Below are 24,200 nucleotides of genomic sequence, written 5' to 3'. Positions count from 1 at the left end.
AAATAGTCGAATGATTTTTGTAAAAAACTAAAGGTGCAGTAGTAAGTTTGATGTTGTTGCGTATAACCAACTTTGTAGATCAGAAGATCATAACAAAGAAATTCAAAGTGTGAATTTTTAAAAAGGTAGTTCGGAAGGAAATTTTTAAGTTTTTTTAGAAATTTTTTTTAAGACCAAAAAGAAATTTCCTAACATATTCAGTGTCATAAGAATGACAAAAAGAGTTTTCAAGCTTATTAAGAATTTCAAAGGGCGAAAAAATGCAGAAACGAGGAGGGGATTTTCCTGATCCTCTATTAAAACGAGAAGTACTTGTATTATTTCCAAATCTAAACAAAGAATAAATACAAAGATTTTTAGAAGAGTTATGGTATGCTGTATATAATTAATTATCAAGGGGGGAATTTAACCCATAGGGGAAAATAGATTTGAAACGAAGAATAAAATGAGATTCTAGTGAAAGTCTCTTTTCCAAAGAGTGTTCAAAACCTAGAATTGAAATATAAATTTTATCAAAACTGTGAAATTGAAAATGCTGAAGTTCTTTGTCTTCTTTGTTCTTGAACGATTCTGTTTGCTTAATTATATATATATATATATATATATATATATACATATACATATATATATATATATATATATACATATATATATATATATATATATATATATATATATATATATATATATATATATATATATATATATATATATATATATATATATACTAGAAGACCCGACAGAGATTGTTCTGTTCAAACTTTGTAAATGGAAAAGTTAAAAAAATTTCAATAAACTATCAAGTGTTTGAACCGTTCTGTTGAAAAAAATAAGTAAAAAAAATGTTTTTAAGCTGCTATGGTGTCTGAATGCATACATTTATTACAACTTCATTCTGCCCACTGAGCAGTAGTTTTATTAACTATTTTTTCTTTCGTACTTGATGGTTTGTTCCTTCAGCCATACTCAAAGGATAAAAAGCGTCCTCAACTATTAAGAGTAAAAATTTAACTACCCATCTAGAACAAGCGGGAAATCCCGCTGCAACATCCCCCATGTGAAAAAGTATAAAACAATCAAAAAGATATCGTTTAGAAAAATCATAAAGGTAAAAACAGTTCTCGGAATAAGCGAAAATCACTCATCCCCCCCCTCCCGATGTAAAATAAACACTTTCTTCAACTAAAATGACTAAAAAAATCTTTAAAAGCGAAAAGCAATTCTTTGCAATTTGTAACATTTCGCCAAATAAACAAAAAATACAATAAATTACATTAACAGTAGCTTTAAAATGTAAACGAATGATCACTCAACTGTATTGTTTATAGCCAAAGTCGCCAAGCCACCACGTTACTGTAATCCAGCTGACCAGTGAGCGAAACCAACTCCGACCGATTAGCGGTCCGATCTTTTGAACGAATACTTTTTAAACCTCATATATTGCCTAATTTGTACTTTCTACCAAAGATAAAGATTTTCCACTGCACTGATCTTTTGTATACAAACCTACCCTGTTGTAATTTATTTGGACGAAAATAAAATTTTTTTCGTCTTTAAATTCAATCATCTTTTTCATCAATAATGTACAGATTAGTTAGATAATCCTTAAATTATTCTTGACATTGGTGCCAAAATTCAGATGGATTTGAGCCGAGAAACAATTTTTGCTGGGTACGGTACTTTCTGATCATTTGGTTAGGAAAATCTAAAGCAACAATCCGGTCACATGGTTTAACTATGACGACAGAACACACGTTTTGCGTGAACCTTCCAGTACTATACTTTAAAATATTAGTTGAATAAGGCGAACAACCTCATGGATCTGATCTAAATCAGAACAGAGAGATTAGCAAGAAGCAGAAGACTTTAAAATATATCTCGGGACCTAAAATTGTTGCTTTCAAGAAATGAAAAGGCTTCACACTCTCTCTCACTCTCTACGTTTTATCTACTCTCAATTAACATATCACAGTAGGAAATTTCATTACAAAAAGCAGAGCTGGTTTTCTTATTGTCCTTTGGCAACGGGTTAAATATTTGTTTCAATTCTCGCACAACAATAGGTTAAAATAAATATTAATCAATTGGGAGACATAACCATCCAATGTTTAAAGTAATTAATTAACAAAAACGTTTCCGATTCGATCCATCGCGCTTTGAAACCATGCTTGCCACAACTTAATTACACACAAAAAATTTGATCAAAATCGGTTTAGCCATTTAAAAGCCTTATGGTGACAAAAGTCCACGCAGAAGATTTTTATATATTAAGATATATATATATATATATATATATATATATATATATATATATATATATATACATCAATAGAACAATAAACAGACAAGGTTACAACACAGTTAAATGACAGAGAAGAAGCCAGTACTCTTCAGCAGTGGAAACTTCATCCTATTGTCAAAAGACCAAAAATTTTAAACTAAAACTAAGAATAGGATGTCCAATTCCGAAAAAGTCACCATTCATGAATACATTGGGCAAAAGCACCACATGTGAGAAATGAATGTAGATTTTTGGAATTAGGACTTAAAACTAAGCACTGGGGTTTCGTCTCGGACATTAGAAGCCAAGGCTATCAATAATGTCCCTCCACTGTACCGCCAGCAAAAATCAAACCCCAGTTAAGTAAAAGAACATCAATATTAAATTGGAAATTTATCGTCTGGTGCGAGCTCAGTTTTATTTTGCTTGAATAAAATCAGTGAGAAGAAAGATCTCTTGCCATTTTTTTTCTACTGTGAACAAATGAAATTCTGGCTTATGTTTTGAGACTTTTCCTGTATTCATGGGACTTGAAATATTTCCTATTTGGTTATTTTTCCAGAATCTATCGTGAAATTTGACTGATTTTATTTAATGTTGTTGTTGTTTAAACCTGATTGTTAAATATGCGTCACTTGACAAAACTTTTATTTTCAAGGTAGACAGTGTGTAAAGCAGGCCGACACATCTAGTTATTGATATAAAAAAAATGAGCAGGATTTATATGGGTTTTCTAATGTATGTTATCTTTCCTAGGCTTATTACATCATCATGGCCTTGGACTTAGAACAGTGCATTCCTCTGAACGAAGTAAGACAGATTAATTGGATGACTTTTCAGTTGTAAAGTTATGGTTAAATTTAAAAGTTTAAAACTGTTAATAGTGCTTATTTTGGATCAATCGATGGCAGTATTATCTATGTGAAAGCTAAATTGATTACATACTGCTTTGACTATTTTACATTTAAAAAAAAAAAATCATTTTTGATGGAAACTAGGAATTTATTATGATACCAGACTTAATAGGCTTAACATGTATAGCCTGAAGCAAAGGAGAGTCAGAGGGGACATGATTCAGTTATTTAATTTTATCAAAATGAAAGATGTAAATGGATTAAATTTTTGCGGGGGAAAGCAGGACAAGGGGTCATTGTTTTAAGCTATTTAAATCTCAGGCTAACTTGGAAATTAGGAAAAACTACTACTTTTAGCAGGGTCGTGGACACTTGGAATAGCTTACCGGAAGAGGCAGTTATGAGCAAGGGGGGTGGATAGCTTTAAGAGGGCCATTGATCTTCATTGGGGACTAATTAATTGACTAGGACCAGCCTAGCTGGGCCCAGAGCCTGTTGCTGGTCGTCACATTTGTATTTATTAAGTTACCTAATTTAAATTATTTAAATATATATTTGCATATATATATGCAGTAGAAGACCATTATAACGCACACCTTGGGACCAGAGCTTTTGCGTTATACAGGTTTTTGCATTATATAGATCATTTCACAAATTTTGAAACTAATATTCAGAATATATCTATATATTAGCACTTAAGTATGAGTTTTATCTGCAATGAGAATTAAAGCACTAACATTATAATTAGTAATTCACAAGTAAATGTTTCACAATTAAAAGAAAGTGAATTATCCTGCACTTCAGCTAGCTTCATGGTTTGCATAACAGCTGCATTTTGAAGAGCCATCTGGTATTTTCTGTTTACTATGAATACTAATTTTCAATTTAAAAGCTTTGAAATAAGATGGAAAGATGAAAAACTTTCAAAATTTAATTTGCCTAACAATTTTTATGTTTGCAAAGCAAAACAGAGGGATTTTTTAAACTTCAAAACCTATTGTTCACTTCTGAAAAGTAGTGCGGTTTATAGAGAATTGCGTTATACAGGTCGGCGTTATAACGGTCTTCTACTGTATATATATTTGCATATATAAATATATATATACACAGTAAAACCCCTCCTAACGGGCACCCCTCATAGGCAGACACACCTCTTATGCTGACAGTTTTTAATTTCCCTGTTCCAATGCAAATAACATTATTAAACCCCTGTCTTGCGGACACCTCTCTATTGCGGGCAAAAATATTTGTCCCGTTAGTGTCCGCATTAGAGGGATTTTACTGTATATATATATATATATATATATATATATATATATATATATATATATATATATATCGGGTGAGTGCAAAAGTTCATGCGGAGTTTGTGAAAGAAAGTCATACAGTGATTAGGCAAGTAAAACTCTTTATTCAATCAATGATATATTCTCCATCATTGTCTATAATCCTCTTCCAACGTTCTGGCATCATACGGATGCCCCGATCATAAAACTGCGTAGTTTAGATTCGAAGAACGAAGACACGACGTTTTGTAAGGCATTCAAAGAGTCAAGTTTTTTTTCCATTTAAATGATTTTGCAATGACCGGAATAAGTGATAATCCGATGGTGCGATATCAGGAGAATACGGTGGATGAGTTAGGACATCCCATTTCAGGCTGTTCAGTTTACGTAGCATCTGTCTTGAAACGTGTGGTCTAGCGTTATCTTGATGAAAGACTACGTCTTTGCGATTTGACAAACTCTGATGTTTCTGTTTGATTTCTCGGTTCAGATTAGTTAATTGACGACAGTACTTGTCCGAATCAATCGTTTGGCCGGCGGGAAGAAAACTCAAAATAAATTATACCCTTGCAATCCCACCAAACACAGAGCATCACCTTCATCGGGTGCAAACTGGTCTTTGCCATTGCGTCACCATGTTCACCTGCCTGTTTCCAGGTGCGTTTGCGCTGAAGGTTGTTGTACAGGACCCATTTTTCATCGCCTGTCACTAATCGATCCAAAAACGGCTCGTTTTTGAGCCGCTCGAATAAAGATACGGCAGCAGAAATTCGCTGGATTTTGTTGCTCTCGGTCAACAAATGGGGAACCCATATATTGAGCTTTAAATCAAATCCGATTTTTTTTAAATGCCGAAAAGCGGTTGATCGGTCAACGTTAAGTGCTGTAGCAACTTCCTCTGTTGAAATTCGTGGAGTATTCTGAACTAAAGAACGCAAAACGTCGTCATCAATGTTGGAAGGTCGACCTGAGCGTGGCTCGTCTTCCAGCTTAAAATCTCCGCAACGAAATTTTGCAAATCATTTTTCCACAGTTCGTTTAGCTGGTGCTTGATCTTGATAAACGTCTTGAATGTTTTTTTACGACTGCTGCAACGTTTATTCCCTTCCAAAACTCGTAAAGCATAACATGCCGTAAATGCACTTTATCAACACTCATTTTAAAAGTAATCTTTCTCGAAGCAGTTTGTATCTGCACAAATTATTTTGATAGCAATGAAAGCTGAACACTAGGGTGGAACGAAAAAAACAAAGTTTTTATTTTCGAATCGTAATAGTGCGGAAAAGTTGCGATTGGTGAAGACTTACAAAACAAAACAAAGATTTTTAAAATCAGATAATATCTTCCGATCCCGCAACGAGCCTAAATATTTGAAAAAATGGGAAATTTTGTGTTTTCTTAGTGATTTTTCAAAAATTTTGTTTTATGTTGCTTTTTAAAGCTCTGAGATGGAAAAGTTACGATTGGTGAAACCTTCAGAAATTAAAAAAAAATTTGAAATCGAATAATACCTTCTGATCCAGAACCAAGCCTAAAAAATCGAAAAAGTTGAGAATTTCAGGATTTTTCCGAATTTTTAACATTTTTGGATCAAAGTACTTTTTCAGAATACAGAACGGAGAAGTTACGTTTAGTGAAGACTTCAAAGTGAAAAAAAAAAATCTTTTTGAAATAAAACAATATCTTCCGATCGCGCAACGAACCTACATGTTGGAAAAAATGTATACTTTAAGCCCTTTTTTCAGCTTTTTTTTTCTTTTAGTTTAACGATCCTCATAAGTTCGGTATGAAATACTAATGGAAGAACGTTTGTTTATAAAACAAATGTGATATTTCAGTACTAGAGCCTGCCTGTAAATTGTCCACATGGCCCTTTAATCCCGCGATACTTATATTTGTTTATGCCGCTTAGTACAGTGTATGCATCTAATACGCCCCATTAGCGAAATAAAGAACCGCAAAAATTTCACAGACGATGCCATTCATGGTTACTGAACAATTCAAATCTGTCGATACTTACCTGACAATCTAAAACAAGTTGTTTACCCTGTCATTGAAAGAAACTCTTTCTTTGCGCATCCCGAAAACTTATTAATGGCAATGGTGTTTAATGAAAGGGGCACATAAGAGAACTAGCATTTAAAAACGCCTCAAAAGCTAGAGAATCTGTTTCTAAAGGCAAAAGCATTAGAAACTTTGTCATTCCATCTCTAAATTTCGAAGCAGAAGGTTACACAGAGATTATTAATTGGAACACGACAAAGCTATCTTCTCCACCTTTTCTTCGAAAAGTTTCTAACAAAGACATTGAAAATTTTATTGTAACAGGCACTATACCCGACTGGGATATAAAACTATTCCTCTGCCATACGCAAGCTGTCGAAAGATGTGTGAAGCTAATGACGGAGGCTTCACTCAAAGTGTGTGGATTTAAATCAAAAGATGGATACATAAGAGCAACATTGAAATCCAGATCAATTATGCCCGAATTTTCCAAAAAATCTGATCATAAATTAGCTTCAACAACTAACACTTAAAACAATAAGACTTGTATACTGGATTGTAAATTTGGTAAATATTTTATAACTTTCTATTATTTGAAAATGTTTCATTGTTGTAAAGAATGGTAGTTTTGAATGTTTCGAAGATACCTTAAAAGTCAAGAAATAAATTAATGTTTATGTGTAATATAGGGTTTTTTTAAAGGTATGTAAATTTATTACATACCTTTGTTATGTATTATTTTAAAAGTATTCCCCTGTATCACCGGGGAAAAAAACAACGAGAACAATTTTATTTTTAATCACTAAGAAAAGATGAAATTCTCATTTTTTTTACTTTTCATGTTTGTTCCTGGATCAGAAGGTATTATTTGATTTCAATATGTTTTTTTAAATTTTTGTAGGCTTCACCATCGTAACTTTTCCGTCTTAGAGTATTAAAAAGAAACGTTGGAGCAAAATTTTTAAAAAATCTCTAAGAACACATGAAATTTTCCATTTTTTTTTCAAATTTTTAGGCTCGTTGCGGGATTGGAAGATATTATCCGATTTTAAAAAATTTTGTTTTGTTTTGTAAGTCTTCACCAATCGCAACTTTTCTGCACTATTACAATTCGAAAATAAAAACTTTGTTTTTTTCGTTCCACCCTACTGAACACGTCACCTTTCCAACGATTTGACTTACGTAGATCGTGGTATTAATGACAACACATTACGCCTGTTCTAACGCCATCTATTGCAACTCTGCACGAACTTTTGCACTCACCCAATATATATATATATATATATATATATATATATATATTATGGGTTTGCTTCCTCTAAAACTTATAAAATGCTCTCTCTCTCTGAAGTGGTTTATTTGGGCTCCAAAGATGTATTTTAGTTCAATCCCCGCCCCCCCCCCCCAAACCATGTTCCTCCTGTTCTATCACTTGTAAAAAGACAAAAGTTAAATGCAATTAGTTCAAAGTTTGTGTTGTAAAAAGTGTACAAAATCAAGGAAAACAATCCAGAACGCTGCAAAATGTTTTACCTAAAATCAAATTCCAAGCCAGGGGCGTAGCTAAGGGGGGGGGGGGGTTTGGGGACAAAACCCCCCCGAAAAGTTAGTCTCAAAAAAAAAGAGAAAAAGAAGAGAGAAGAGAAAGAAAAAAAAAGAAGAAAAGGAAAAATTTCCAAGCGATTATACATATATATATATATATATATATATATATATATATATATATATATATATATATATATAAAAGAAGTAACCCCCCCCCGAAAGTCGGGTCTAGCTACGCCACTGTTCCAAGCTACAATAATTTCTTAACCTTATCGTCTCTCTGAAACAATGTTTTTCATATGTTTTCTCCATAAAAATTAACCAAAAAATTTAATTAGAAATAAATGAAATATATATACATACTTTTTTTAGATACAAGGACACATAGCACCCATTAGTGAATCAGAGCAAGAAGGGAACAAAACTCTGAACAAATTTGAAGGGAACTCTCAAAGTGTTTAAAATCTTGGCAATAATATTTTGTATGGGATGTTACTGGGTTTTTTCTGTGCACTTAAAAGTTAGATTTTTGAGGGTGCCAGATAAGGGGGTGAGCAAGTTGGGGCCCATATATCTCTGATGGTAAGTAGCCATTTATAATTTACGTACAAATAATTTTGACTCCCCCTACCCCCATCATCCTAAGTAAGATTGCATTTCCTTTTTAAAACAATAAAATGTCGTTAGAAAAGGACAAAATACATTAAAACTACCAGTTTGACGAAATTCCAAGATTTTTATTTTTCAGCAGATCTTAATACACTTCTTTGTCTCACGTATACAAATCTTTCATCACTGGAATCATTTTAAATTCACTATTATTAAATTATTTTTAAAAATCTTTTTGTGCAACGAAATATTTACTAAAAAATTGGAACCTAGACTGAATGTTTTTTCAAAATCTTTTTGCACATGATGCAATATTGATTAAAAGTAAAGCAGGCCATACATAATGTGATTCTTTTATTATTTTGCACTTGTCATTCTTTGTAAAAAAGGTTAAAAAAAAACAGCTCATCCTAACACGCATTTACCTTCCAGATGTACACGAAATAGGATCCCTGCCAAACCACTTGAATGTGCGATTTCTAATATAAAATATCAACTTAGAAAATACTGTGTGGTTAGGTTTGAACCCTCCCCCTCCCCCGCACACCCCCATCAAAGTAAGGTTATGTAGAGATTTTTTCAACTCCCTCCCCTTGCGACTTTTACGTAATTAATGAATGACCCCTAACCTCTAACAGCATTGTGAAGGCTACTTAGATCGTAAACACAGCATTACGACATTGCCAAATTAGGCTTTCTCCAACCATAGTTGGGAAAGTCAAATAAATGCTCTAGCTATGGTTGCCACTGGCGACTAAAAAGGCGACTTTTGCAATTATTTTTGACCATAGGCGACTATGGCGTTATGTTTGATCAAAAACAACCTAAAAACGACTATTTTTCAAAAATTGTCGACTTTTTACAATTTTAGGCTTTTTTTCATGTTTTGTGATATTTATTGAAAAAGAAAGAAAGAGTGACGGGTACTATGTGCTCAACACCTGTGTTGAGAAAAATGCTTCCTCTGTTTTAGATTTCAATCCTTTTGCATCTTGTAAACGTTTTAATGTTTTTGACAATAGAAAATTATTTTGGCATGCGCTATCTTTTATAAACCTATTTTATGTGTTATTTTGATAAATAATAAATAAATAAATCTTTTTAAGCATGTCAACATTTAACTTATACGTCTTGGATTATTTTTCCCGTTCTTGAGATTTCAATCCTTTTGCATCTTGTAAAAATTTTTATATTTTTGACAATCAGGCGTAAGTTAGATTGTATGCTACCTTAGATTAACTTTATTTTGGTTTTGTTTCAATAACTAATAAATTTTGTTGAATCTCGATGACGAATAGATACTTCTTTGGTTTAAATAGCCAATTAAAATCCAAACTCATCACTGTTAAAATAAAAATAAAACAATACAAAACCCTTATTAGACCAATCATTTTATATGGTAGTGAGACATGGGCAATTAAAACAAAAGAAAATTGGCTACTCGTTTTTGTCTATGTCTGAGCGGATGCTAAATGAAGACTAATTATAGGACACTCTTTGGCAAAATACCAACCTGTAAAAATAACAAAGGAACTATTTAAAAAATAGCATATGGGCAAACAAATCATATAAAAATTATCTGGAGGAACTGCGAAAGTTGATAGACTTTGAAAAACAAAAAATTAAAAAGATGATTAAAAAAAACAGCAGAGAAAAGAATTAATCAAATGTGAAACAATATCAACTGAACAACTTGAAAGATAAGGCAGATGTGATCGAACGGATAAAAAACACAATCAAATGTCTCCAGATTCTCTATTAGAATTAGCTAACCAATGACTGAAAATCAACCATTGAGAAAAGTGATTTTATCCGAAATTAGCATAGCAAAAGGAATAGAAGGTGCAGAAAAGTTACAAGAAGGGGGAAGAAAAAAAGAAACAAAAGTTAAAACTTATTGTTAACAACAGAAAAATAAAGTTTTATTGATTGTGTGACTAAAACCTTAAGAAATGTCTTAAGTTATCCACTTTGTTATCAAAGTTTAAATGTTCAAAATTTTTAACTATTCAGTAATTATATTGTTACAAATTCTGTAAATAGCAATCATTTTTGTGATTAATTTGTTGTAATCTGGCTAAATTTGGCGTTTATTCCGTTATTCTTCATCTAAAATTATTGTAGTAACTTAACCTGTAAATAGTTTCTTGTAATGAATATACAACCCCCTTTCATTCAAATGAAGTATATGGTCCCTCCATTTCTGAACAATAAGATTTGTGAATGGAATAAAAAGAAAACATCGAGAAGCATTTAGAATTTTGTCGAACTTTCCAGAGCAGTATAAAAGCCCTGTGGCATTTGAATGCGAGAGTTTTTGCTTTTTAAACTGGGTGAGCGGTTAGCTCTGTTATTGTGTGTATTAGCCTTTGCACTGTGTTTTACATATTTGGATGTAAATACGTGTGTAACCGTTGAGTTTACAGTGTTAATTGATATTTGCCTAATTGCTATGATTAATTTAGCAGTTGCTAATGATATTTCTTGTACATAGTTGTAAATAAATCTCCTGTGTTTTCTCAAGAACTGTGTTGTCATTCAAAGAAAGTTTGAAGTTGCATCAAACGCATAACAATATGTTTGTTTCAATCACACACAAAACTCAATTTATAACTCCTTTATGTTTTTGAAATCAGAGTAAGTATGTTTAAGTTGCCTTAAAATTAACCCGTTAAAGCCCAAATTATTATAAAATGAAAATTTTTGAAAAGTACTTTTAAATTACATTTCACACATCATAAATAGAGTAATTATAAAGTTTTATTCACGGACCGCATTTTGTAGTTGAGATAATAGATGATCTATACATAGATCACTGGGTGCATCTGTTAGTAAAAAGGAAGTTACTTTCCTCTGATGTTATCTTTGAAAAATTACAAATTTTGTAAATTAAGAATGAGGTTTTTGTAAAATTAAAAACAACTAAAGAGTTTTCAAAGAAAAAACTTTATTTTACTGATCTTAGTTACATTTTTATAAAGCATATTTACAATATATATGAGTGATACAATGGAAAACATTTCAAGCAAAGTGTTATACCGCATTTCGTACAAAACGTAAGAGGTCTTCACTTACAATATTGGAATTGGCATCTTTGATTTGGTCTTTTACCTATGAAATGGTCTTTTCTATCTAAACGTACCGCTTCTATCACTTTACATCTCGATGACATCATCATGGGTCTTCCAATGCTTTTTTTAGAATTTGTTCCCCGTTTGAGGCACAAAACAGCGATATATCTTTTCTATTCATTTTTTATATCGATACAATAGTCATAAGTACCACAACTTTCTTGGTCTAATGTTTTATCAGGCAATAAAGGGCAACAAGCAGTTCTGTTTGCCTCTAATTGTGCCTGTAGCTCTGATTCCTTCTTTTTTCAATTCAACCAACAGATCATTAGAATTGAAATAATTGTCAAAAAATATAATGTGGGTATTAGGATAGGTTACAGGTTGTAGCATTTTTTTCACCACTCGTGTTCCAAGTGGTACTTTCAAAGTTTCTGGAGTCTTGTTCAAACTCTCTTTACCACAATATAAATCAAATTTATAACAGTAGCCCTTTACCCCACACATGGTCCAAAATTTATACCCAAATCGTATGGGTTTACCTTTCAGAATTTTTTTTTTAAGTGATGCCGTAATATCTAATCATCATTTCATCAACAAATAGAAATTTATCAAAAATTTGGAATTTTTGAAAGTTGTAATTCATATGAGTGATTAGTTTTCGTACTTTGAAATCCGGTCTGATTTTTGCATTGCTGCATCATTGTCGGCGAAATGGATTACAGATTTTATTTACAAATATTTATTTCGTGACAATGCGTTTTTTACTATTGGTACAATCGATCTTCATCCTCTGACCAATAATCGCATTCACTGGATAAAGTGTGATAGCCAGTTAAAATTAAAAAACTGATGAAACTTTTCAATTCATCAATTGAAACTGAAAATTCTAGCTTATTTTTCCAACTCTTTTGCATACCTTTCAGTTTCAAGTTTTAGAAAATTGTAAAATTCAGGAGTTAAAAATTCTTCAAAAATCTCAAGAGGATTCTTATCACTTAAAATATCTGAAATTCTTTCAAGATTTTTAGTACACAAATAACCTACTTCTGGGTTAAAAGTATAAATAGGGTTATCTTTTGTCCAACTTGCTTTCGATTCCTTTTTGATTTTTTCATGCATTTTTCCTTTTTTGATTTTTTTATGCATTTTTCCTGTTTTGATTTTTTAATGCATTTTCTTGATAACTTCGAACTTTTCTTTCATTTTTGTTTTTATTATTGCCACTTGAGAGCAGCTGCTCTGTATCATTAGCGCCAAAACCATTTATGCTTTCCGATTGATATTGTTCTTTTACGTCTATTTCTTCCTCTGATAAACAAATTTCTAAATTACCTGACGAATCCTTTACTGATGGACTAGTCATTCCATCATCATCAAAACATTCTTCGTCGGTTAAGTCGTCCACATCAGGTGGTAAAATTTTTATATCTGACTCTCTTTCCTCAGAAAACATATAATCTAATGCTTCTTCTTCTGCTGTGTGAAACACTTTCCGCCTAGACATTCTGGAAAAAATGAAAAGGGGAAAAAACGATATTAGATACCACTAACGCCCAGCGATCTATTTATAGATCAGCATGTTTAAACTTCCGTTTTAACAATGAAAACAGTTATTATTCTAATTTTAATAACACAGAGCTATTACAGAGGTATTAAAAAGTAGACTAAATAAGAAAATTATAGCTTACTTCATTTTTTTTCTCCCGTTGTACCCAGAATTGAAAACTGCTCTATGAATCTGCAAAATGGCAAACTTCAGACGATACATGCAGTACTGAATGGGGGAAAAAAAGTTCAAAACTTGTTTGGCGGTGTAGCCACACGTTTAAGGAAACCAGCCAATGAGAATAAGATAAGATAAAAAGGTATCGTTTTCAGTGGGCGTTCTGAAAAGTAGGTGATATATAAATAGATCACTGGGCGGTAACAAGTTAAAAAAAAATATTGAAGGTTTTCTTTTTAACTTTGTGACACTTCAAACGTGACGTTACACATAACATCTTCGTTATGTGAAAAGAAATTTACATTTTTAATATCATAATTCCATCAAAAAATGCTAAAAATGAACTAAGTAAATGTTGAAACAAAAGTTAAATATGAGAAGTTAAGTTTTGATTTTCTTGTATTTACTAGATGTAGTGATGTTTCAAGATGTTGTATTGTGTGTTTGTGTCATGCAATGTAGTTTTTGAGTTAGCAAATTAAAAAAAAGATTATTGGTAAAAGCAACTTCACAGATTCAAAATGCAACTTAACTGTTCCTTTGAGGAGACTATTTAGGTGACTATTTTTTAAGTTTCAGGCTACTAAACCAACTGTTTTCAAGTAAAATTTTGATGGCAACTCTATCTAGCACATTTAAAGTATCAAGTGAATGGAACATATAGCCCACTTATAGTAGCTTAAATGCAGTCAAATTTGCGGCACATGGAGGATTCTAATTAGTAATAATGGTGCGCAACTGATATTTCCATTCACTGTAAAACTTAGTATAAAGTATAGTATTTCGTTTAATGACTGTTAATTGATCGATTTGATTCACAAAACAATTTAAAAGTTTTCAGAACTTTGACTACTTTCTACAAAAAGCATTTATAAAACTTGACAGTTACAGAAATAGTATATTTTATCTCGGGGGTTTCCCAAACTTTTTCTGAAATTGCTACTTTAGGACTTAAATATTAAAAATTATCCAATGGAGAGTTCCCAACCTTCCCCATTCATTTTATTTTATCATAACGTAAAATTTCATTTTTAAAAAAAGCCTTTGGAAAGCACCCAAACCTTTGACTCTCAAAGGTATTCTTAAATTGACTTTAGTATTGATTATAATTTCGATGAGAATTCTTTCCTCTATTGTTTCCAAATAGAGCCTAAAATTGGGTTTTTTAGTGGGGCGCAACTTCAATGTCAAAAACTGTCAGGCAGAGAGACGCAAAACACTGAGTTCCCCTCCCTTCCCTAATGTCAACAAAGATATGCCATAAATGCATTTTTCATAGTTAAAGTCTCAAAAGGTTTTTGAATGGAGCCCTCGAATCTTTTATATTCTTCAACTTAAACCAAAATTGGCAGAAATTTTATTTTTAAAACTTCAAATTTGACAAATTTCCAGAGGAACCTCCACGTCCCTAACATCATCAAAGATAACTTACATTTCAGTTCAATTTTAAAAAGCTACAAAGCAATTTTTGCTATCTTAAAGAAAAAAAAAAACTCCCCCCCCCCCCGATACATATATTATGTGTACCAAATTTCTTTTTCCTAGGCTTTATCATTCACCTGTCATGCATAGTAGACAAAATAATAAAGAAAGATATAGGTTTTTTTTATTATGTGTTTAAATCTATAATTGTCACACAATAAATCTTATTGGGCTCAACAATGTTGGATTTAAGGGGGAGCAAAGCAGAGCTCTTGTCCTGGGCAGCAACATCTGGGGGGGGGAGGCTGATTCATCCTATTTATGATTGAGACTCAAGAGAAAAAAACAAAAACCTTCGGGAAAAGGGTAGGGGGGGGCAGTTTCAAGATTTACCCCTGCTGGGAAACATTGTTGATCTGACACTGACGCTCTATATTTTTTTTTACAAATAACAATGAATAAAGTTTGTTTCATGAATGAAAAGCTGTAATTTTTGAGATTTTATAAAGAAACATTAAATTACTTATAATTCATAATTAGATTAAACTTTGTATTTCAGTTTGCATTTCCCATATTTGTTTTGGACAAAGATACCTGGCTCAAAGATTATCTTAACAAGCACAAAGATTTACAACTAGCATTCTTAAAAACCTTAGATTCTGTTTGTCAAACTGGTGCAGAAATACAGCAATTTATCAGGTATATACTTTTTTGCAATATCTTAGTACAAAGCAAAATTCAGTAGAATCAGTTGAATTAGTTTTTGTTGAATTCAACAAAAACTGATTCAACCATCAATCTCAATTTTATGTTATTTTGACTGAAACACATGAGGCTGAACTATTTACTTGCAACCACAAATTATAGAACATTGTTTACTTCACTTCAGGTGTTTTAGAGATAAGAAAATTTTATTCTCAAATTATATTTTATGCAATTATTTAAATTAACCAACTTCCCAACAGTAGAAAATTATTTATACTGTAAAAAAAATATGTATTTTTGTTCAATGTGGTTTGTCTTGTGTAATAATGGTAATTTCATAAAAAATATTGTTAACTGAAAGCAGATGTTGAAAAATTGTCTTGAAAGAAACATAAAAATAAGCTAAAAGTATAATACTTTCAATACTTTTCAAAGTGTAACAACCAAATCTGAGCATATAAAAGTTAAAAGAGAGAGAGACCGAGAAAAACCCCTTTAACATGGAAAATTTTAGAAACTTCAAGTTTGCCAAAGTGGTGCTATTTTTTTTTTCTCTCTGTTTGTTCATGGCACTTGTTCATTCTAAGACAGTTTTTACCATCCGATATATTTTTTATGAAAACCTACACCCAAAAGAATTAATTTTAATCATAAAAGTTTAAAAACTATCACAGCTTTTTAGTCAGTGGCGGATCCAGCCGATCGTTTTGGGAGGGGCCATCCGAAATTTTTGAACGAACTCCCCTGGGCCGAATTTAGCTCCATGCCTCTAGTCAAATTTGAAATCTACCACCCTCCCCCCCCCCCAAAAAAAAAGAAGTAAAATATCCTTTACTCAAAAAAACCTAAAAAAGTGTTCCCCAAACTGTCAAACTTATGAAGAAATGATGGCATTTCACATTCTGAGGCGCGCCGATGAGATGATCACAGTGATGTCCCAAAAAAAGTTTTATTCGGCAAATTTTGCTGCCAATTTGGCAAATACCATGATTGAAAAACATTTGACTTTCATAAGATGTGTGAAAGTAATCATTATTAAATTACAAGAAAAACTTGTCTCTGTGGAAAATGAAAGAATGCTAATATTTTACTTTCAAGAATAACAATTTAATTCAAAAAATATGTTTTATAATAGCAAATTTGCCGCCCTAGGCAGCTGCCTACTCTGCCTATTGGGAAATTGGGCCCTGATAACTCCCCAGAAATTTTATTAAAATGAAGTTTTAAAAACTCAATTTTCGGGGTATTGAGACATTAGGTGAGGGGGTGGATTTAGGAATCTCCCTCGAAAATGTTTCAAAATTTACATTTCCGAGTAATTTTTGAAAATTAGGAAACTAAAAACGCATTTTATCTATTTTTGATGATATACGGAGAAAGGTCAGGTTTCGGGCGATGGCCCCGAAACACTTTTTGAAAATAAAGCTTAGAAACCAAAATATTCTGTCATTATACATTGAGAAGTTAGAAGAGGAGGGGTGCTTTTCTAGTTCTTCAGATGTGCAGCCTAAAAATGCACCTTTAGGTAATGTTTGCTTACATTAAAGGAAGTGTGAAGGTGCTTAGAATCCTTCCTTCCTGGAAATATTTTGCCTTTGAGGCTCTAAAAATTCGATTTTTAACTATATTTATACATATTTTAGAAAAGGATGGAAGATTCGAGAGCTCCTCCAAAAAACCTCCTTTTAAAGCTGTCATCACGATATAAACTAGGGAGGGAGGAGGTCCTATCAAAAATCGTTTGTAATTGAAGTAAAAAAAAAAATCATTTGAATTGCTTTTAAGCAAGTTGAGTGATAAGGACTGGATAAGCTAGTTTCCGTTGACATTTTTTCCAAATAAAAGACTTAAAATGCAATTTTTTGTTATATATCAAGGCATTTGTGAAAGGGCGTGGGAAAAGGGGGTTCTCCTCCTAGTTTCGAAATTAAAGGCATAAAAACGAAAATTTAGGCTCTCTTTGGTCTTGTGAACAATAGTTATACTCTGAGAACTGCAGCATTTAGAGATCGTCCAAGTGTCTGTAGTTGGAATCAAGAAATGATGTAAAAGATGGAGAAAATTTTTGGAAATAAAAGTTTTGTTTTGAGGATAGGGATATAATTTATCTCCCAATTAAGGCCTATACTTCTTTTCAGTAAAATACATGTGTTAAATTTTGATATCTTCTCATAATATATTTTTCTTTTTTCCCTTAAAAAAATTCCTACAATCACAAGGCTTTGGGAGGGGCCATGGCCCTCATGGCCCCCCTCTAGATCCGCCCCTGTTTTTAGTATTAACTATTTACTTGTTGAGATGAAAATGCTCCCCTAATAGCTAGTCAAAAGTATGAACTAAACTAAACGTTACTTCTTTTTTATATAAAAACAAGTGTCTTGAGTAGTTATTTTTAAATAACTTTATTTTCACATAAAAGAAGAAAAAAATTATGTAATAGACCCAGCCATGATTGAAATTTTAATTCTTTAATTATAGTCTAAAAAATACATTTCACAGAATATACTTCTCATTCATTTTGTTTTTTCTTTTTGATTGGGGGAAAACTTGCAAGAATATAATCCAACCATAGTTACCCTAGTAGCACATAACGTACGACGATATCGTAAAATTTACCAATACTATATCGCTGCGTCATCGGGTCACGATATAAAACGATGTCTAATCCGACAGAGCGTGCGCTATCGTAACAATATCGTATTCGATATTACAACGATTACGGAAGCGTCATTGTGTCGTCATCGTTTTGCCCATAGTTCCGATATCTCCCTATATCATTTATGCGTCATTGTAACGATAACGTAAGCGTCATTGTGTCGTCGTCGTTTTGCCCATAGTTCCGATATCTCCCTATATCGTTTATGCGTCATTGTAACGATAACGTAAGCGTCATTGTGACGATATCGTAAGTGACATCGTGCTGTCATCATTTGGTTGACTATTCTGATATCACCCCTATTTCGCTTTATATGTCGACATCGCTAGCTGTAATTAAGATCATCTTTTTTACAAAGAAATAATAAAAATCAGGTTTGCTCCCCCCCCCCTCATCTCAACTCTCTTTCCTTTTTTTCTTACTTTTTCACTTTTTCGTAATTTCATTGATTTTTTTTAAATTATTTATTTGACAATTTATTTATTTTAATTATTGTTGCTATTATTATTTTGATAGAAAAGATATGTGCTATGCCAATGACACACACACAAGCTAAATAAATAAATAAATTGAAGTAAATTAATAATTGAAATTAAAAATAAATCAATAAATTTTAAAAAATGAATGCTGCCTCCCCCCCCCCCCCTTGCTTTTTTTTTGTTTTGTTTTGTTTTTTGATGCCGCAACTTGCGCCATAATCTTCCCCTGTGGGTACCTTTGATAAAAATTAATTGATAAATAGTTTAATCAAGCTTTGTTTAGTTTTAAATAGGGTTGCGGAGTCGGAGCCGTATTGATTTTGGGGTGAAGGAGAAGGAATCGAACGTTTGAAATTTCAAGAGTTGGAATGAGTCATTTTCTCCCAAAGTTTGTAATGCTGCCTGTGCTTGCGGAGTCGGAGTTTGAATCAGACTGATTTTAAAGTAGAGTAATCAGAGAGTTGGTCATTTTTCCTCCCACTTCGCAGCTCTGGTTTTAAAGAACTATTTTTAAAAAATATTTAAACGTTAATTATAAGATTAGAAATTATTCTGATATAATTATACATGCGTAATAAAGACTGCAATGTTAAACAAATTAGAAAAATACGAATATTAATAACAAATTAACGTAAAAGATTTCAAATAGGTTAGATAATGCAATATTTTTTATTGAGAAGTCACAATTGTTTGTGGTTTTACTTGAACGTTGAAGTTCAAAGACATTCTTTCCTGTTTGAACACCCCCCCCCCCCTCCAGAATCCACAGACTGGTGCTCCTCCTGGGCTGTGGCATCCATGTCACCTGACCTGGAATAGATTTCATTTATGCCGGACCCACTTGACTTTATACAATCCTTTGTAGACATCCGGAACCCTGCGCACAGCATCTGGCATCCAGTTCCCTGCATTAATTTGAATTTTGACATCTTGAATCCAAATTAAGTTCTTATTAAATTATAATTACAATAGGAGGCATTTGTAAAAACAAGAATCCCAAAGAGTATGATCCTATCATAACTTGTGGCTGCGAAAAACATAATTTGAATTCAAGATGCCGAAACTCACATGTGTGCCAGGGATTGTACTCTAAATGTTGTGAGCTAAACATTAAATCTTTTTTTTTTTTTTCCTTTTTTGTAAAAAAAATAAGGTAACTTTTTTAACATGAACTAACAAAAACCTCTGAGGACCAGTCAAATTTTTCTGTGAACCAGTTTTTGGTCCTTGGGACCATTGGTTGAGAATTGCTGATCTGCATAGTAAAATGAACACTTACTTCACAAAATTTCTTTACTTTACCTGATGCACTAGTCAACAGCAATAGCTATTCTTTGGGGTTATTCAATAGCAACCAGCAAGGTCATTAAAATGACAAAATAAAATTTTGCCTATCAAAATCACTCAGCTAGTGTTGAAATTAATTTTCAAAACTGCTGAAAACATACTTTTTTCATTTTAAAAATATTTGACTTGCTCAAAATGCATGTTATTGCATTCAAACTTATGCATTCAAACTACATGCATCATCTCCCCCTACATAGTCAAACTTTGGCCAAGAGCTGAGTATTAAGGGACGGATACAAGGAGAGGATCATGGAGTCACTACCCAACTAAACATCCACAATCGCATGCAATTGTCATTTCAACCAATGCCTTTCGATTTTTTTTCCACAAATTTTACAGCTAACATAACTCATTTATGGTTGGTAAATTTCAAAAATGCAAACAGGATAATTTGAAAGACTGAGATTTCTACAGATTAATCATACACCAGTCACCATTAGCAAACATGGATAAACTTACACCAACAGGAATTGAAACCATGGCCATCCAGCCGGCACGGATCTGTAAATTGTAAGCGGCCCTCTTCAAAAATTTTGCAGTGTCCCAGCGGCTCACTGGATTGCCCCCCCCCCCAAACGATGAATTTTTAACCAAGTGATAGTTGCTTGTTTCTACCGGTTTCAATATTTCTTCTCAAATTTTGGATTTATTTGTTCAAGTGTTTATATTTCATTTTATTCTTACATTATAGTTTATTGATTTTTAACTTACCTGTTTAAGCGTATCGAGGTAGTTACGTGGGTTTTTTAATGTTGATTTTGTTAAACTCATTTCGTTTATAAGTTATGTCAGCAAAGAAACAAGTTTCCCATAATTTTACAGCTCTCCGAGATTTAACCAATCTTTTAATTTCAATCCAAGTTTAAGAACCTCAAAACTGTTTCGGTTTTGAAAGAATTTTTACATAACACGGAATCAGCTTAACGTAGTACAGGGTAGGGCTTTCATTCTATAAATCTTTCAAGTTAGGCTTACATTTTTGCCCGCTTTATAGGTTTTCTCCCAATTCGTAATTTAATCATGAGTCAAACTGAACAATGCTTCATACACTCGATGGTGAGATAAATTTACTTTACCTTTCGTTAGTTGGCATTCTCAGCTTCAATGCCATTACATCTGCCTCCAGCTTGGTTATTCACTATTTTAGACTGATGAGTTCTAATAAGAGCGGAACTGCAGTCCCTGGATGTGATAACCGCAGGCTCCGATCTGCATACCCCTGGAGTGAGGGGGGGAGGGGGCACGTCCTTAAGGAGGTTTTAAAAAAACATGAGCACTACAACTTATTAACGTTGCAAATTTACACTGTTGGCCTTTGAGGGGTGGGCATACAGATTTTGTTGTAGGAGGGCCCAAAATTTATAGTTACAGGCCTCGATAACCGTGCTGTATTTCATGCATTTCTGCCTTAGCCCTAGCTTAGGAGTGGTAACTTACTGTTAAATCACTCTATATTTGTTATTGTAGCCCTGATTAAGACCACTTAAGGAATTTCGCAAAACAGTTTTAACTCAGGAGTGCCCAGCCCCCTTAAAAATCCCGAAGACCCCAACAAAAACCAAGAACCTCCCTAAAAAGGTAAAAAATACCCCCTAAAAACTTTTTGGACGCAGTCGGCACCATGATCCCCCCCCCCCCCCTCAGGTGGTCATCCCTATTTAACTAAAGTTAAATCTGTTTTAACCCTAATTTTAGTTTACGGCAAAATTTAACCAAGAGCCAAAAAATTGAAATATGATAGCCTTCCTCTATTTCAAGAGCAAAAAAATCAGAATACTATACTACAGTCGACTCTCGATAACTCGAAGGCTTATAACTTAAACATTCGTTCATTTCAAAGTTTCCATTTGGTCCCAAAATAATTAAGTTTTTCTTGATACCAGGTTGTTTCTATGTCTCAAATGTACCCCTACGACTGAACTATAGTCTTTTCTTGTAATGGCAGCAAGAAAAAACAATAAGAATAGACGAAATGTTTTGATGGAAAATTCAAGTTTTTTCTCGCCCGTTGAAGGCGAAAAATATTGTTTTACATTTTTACGTCAATAATTGTTCTTACTAATTTCAAATTTATTTAAAAAATTTCTCAACAAAAATATTTGAAAGCTGATCACTATTATTCAATTACCCAGGAAAATTATTCGATTAAGCTGGAGTCTTTAATCAGGGCGGATTACACAATAGGCCACCCTAAGCCCTGGGCTAAAAGTGCAAGCCGAAAAGGGCACACGTCACGGGAAAAAAAAAATTAATAGCTTGTTGAAAAAAAAAAAAAAAAACTGGCATGCTATTATGAAGAAGCAAAATTCAACTTTATAGATATGCAACCAGATATTTAGACAGAAAAAAAGCCATTTGAGGAGAGCTGAGGGGGTGTATGCTTGAGTCGAGGTCCTTTTCCAGTAAAAGCAGATAATTTTCAATATCTTTGATTTGAACAATAATTTCTTCAAAGTATAGCTTTGCTCAGGGTTAGACTGGGTCCTCTCGATGAGCTCACAGATTCAAAGGCACAAAGAAAAAGAAAAAAAAAATGTTGCACAGGTTCAAGAGAGAAAAAGTTTGGGGATGTCTCATGACACCTCCATTGGGGCGCCTCTGCAAGACATATCACCTATTTTACACAAAATATTTGCCATAGACTGCTTAAATTCTCTACACACACATTAATTGCGTGAAAGTTTCAAATTGATAGCAAATTATATACACAGTTTTATATATTTTGTTCATAATTATATCGGTTTATCGGAAGGGGATGGGTTTGCTGCCAACATATTATTTTTTGGAGCATTTTTATTCAAAATTTCATCACGAAGACCCCAACAAAGTGGATAAAAATACATGGGATGCCCCAAAATATGTTTTAAATAGAAAAAAAAATAAATAAATAAATAAATAAAATGACGAAAGTAATTTAGAATATGGTAAGGAAGAGATACTAGCAGTTATAAATGGTCCTAAGGTAAAAAATGAATGGTGAACAAAAGTGTATCAGGAAATTCAAGAGACATATTTAAATTTAAGTAAATAAAAAAAAAATACATAAGATACCCACCTCAGCCCAAAGTATCAATATTTCCTTTTTCAGGGGGAACAAAAATTTGAGATTGAAATTTGAAAATTCCTTCGTGGGAAAACTAAAAGTTAAATATTTTTGGAAAAGAAAAAGTATGGCAGGATGATTTACAAAATATTTTTAAAAATAAAAAATATAGTAGGCTCTCTGTTTAACGACTTTCAAGGGACCACAAAAAAATCATCCTTAAGTAGAAAGCGTCCTTAAATAGAATGCTTTTAACATTATAGTGGACTATCTGGGACCGTGAAAAGCCGTCGTTAAACAGAGAGCCAACTGTATATATTACGGACAAAGCAAAATACGAGGAAGGACAGGGTGGCGACAGGAACTGTGAAAAAAAGTTCCCTGACTTTTCCCTGATTTCCCCGATTAAGTTCACCAAATTTCCCTGATTTACGTTACCAATGATAATGGTTTTCTTTCTTTACTCTACTTGAAATCCATTGCATGTTTGTATAAAATGCAGTATTTTAAACGTTTTAAGTTATGTAAAGTTGTTGAACTAAAGATATATTTTAAAAAGATGCTACTTTTTTTAATAAAATGGTAAAAAAAAAAGACATTTTTTTGGGGGGGGGGGGACAACCTACAATACAGCATATTAAATTTTTATACATGGAAAGATTATAGAAAATTTAAAAAAAAAATACTTTACTTCCAGAAACCACTTAGCATAAGAATTTTAAGAAACTATTAAAATTACTTTTAAAAACATTTGCATTTATGATAGAACTAAAAAGTAATTGAAATTATTTTGAACTAAGTTTTCAAACAGTATAATAATTGTTGCAAGAATAACAAGTAATAGTGAAAGAATAGATGTAGTTATTCTTATATAACTAATTGACATATTTATGCAAAACAAATGAAACCATTTGACAACCATTCATAGGGAGCTTTTCTCTAATCAAGAACATAGGTTTTAACGAATGAATACAGTATTTTAACAATAAAAAAATAAAGATATTTACTTAAGTACACAAGTTAACTCTATTTCAAATGACTTCAGTATGTAACGAGAAAAAATCTTAGATTGCTTTTGTAACAAACAACTTTGAAATGCAAGGGAAAGAAAAGAAAAAAAAAGCAATTAGTTAATTTTAAAATATATAAAAGAAGAATACAACTTGGTT

The 24,200-nt window shown here is 32.5% G+C and overlaps 1 protein-coding gene across 1 annotated transcript in view; it reads left to right on the top strand.

The window, feature by feature from the left end:
- The window catches only part of LOC129222213 (exonuclease mut-7 homolog), a 157,618-nt gene that overhangs the window by 37,243 nt on the left and 96,175 nt on the right, over positions 1–24,200 (top strand). Inside the window, exons 3-4 of the mRNA XM_054856690.1 lie at positions 3,038–3,091; positions 15,361–15,500. Coding sequence (XP_054712665.1) covers positions 3,038–3,091; positions 15,361–15,500 — 194 coding nt within the window. The remainder of the gene's footprint in view (positions 1–3,037; positions 3,092–15,360; positions 15,501–24,200) is intronic.

Source organism: Uloborus diversus, chromosome 5 (assembly GCF_026930045.1).
Source record: "Uloborus diversus isolate 005 chromosome 5, Udiv.v.3.1, whole genome shotgun sequence".
Classification (NCBI taxonomy): domain Eukaryota; kingdom Metazoa; phylum Arthropoda; class Arachnida; order Araneae; family Uloboridae; genus Uloborus; species Uloborus diversus.
Note: the sequence above shows the minus strand (reverse complement) of the source record. Positions and strands in the feature narration are given on the sequence as shown.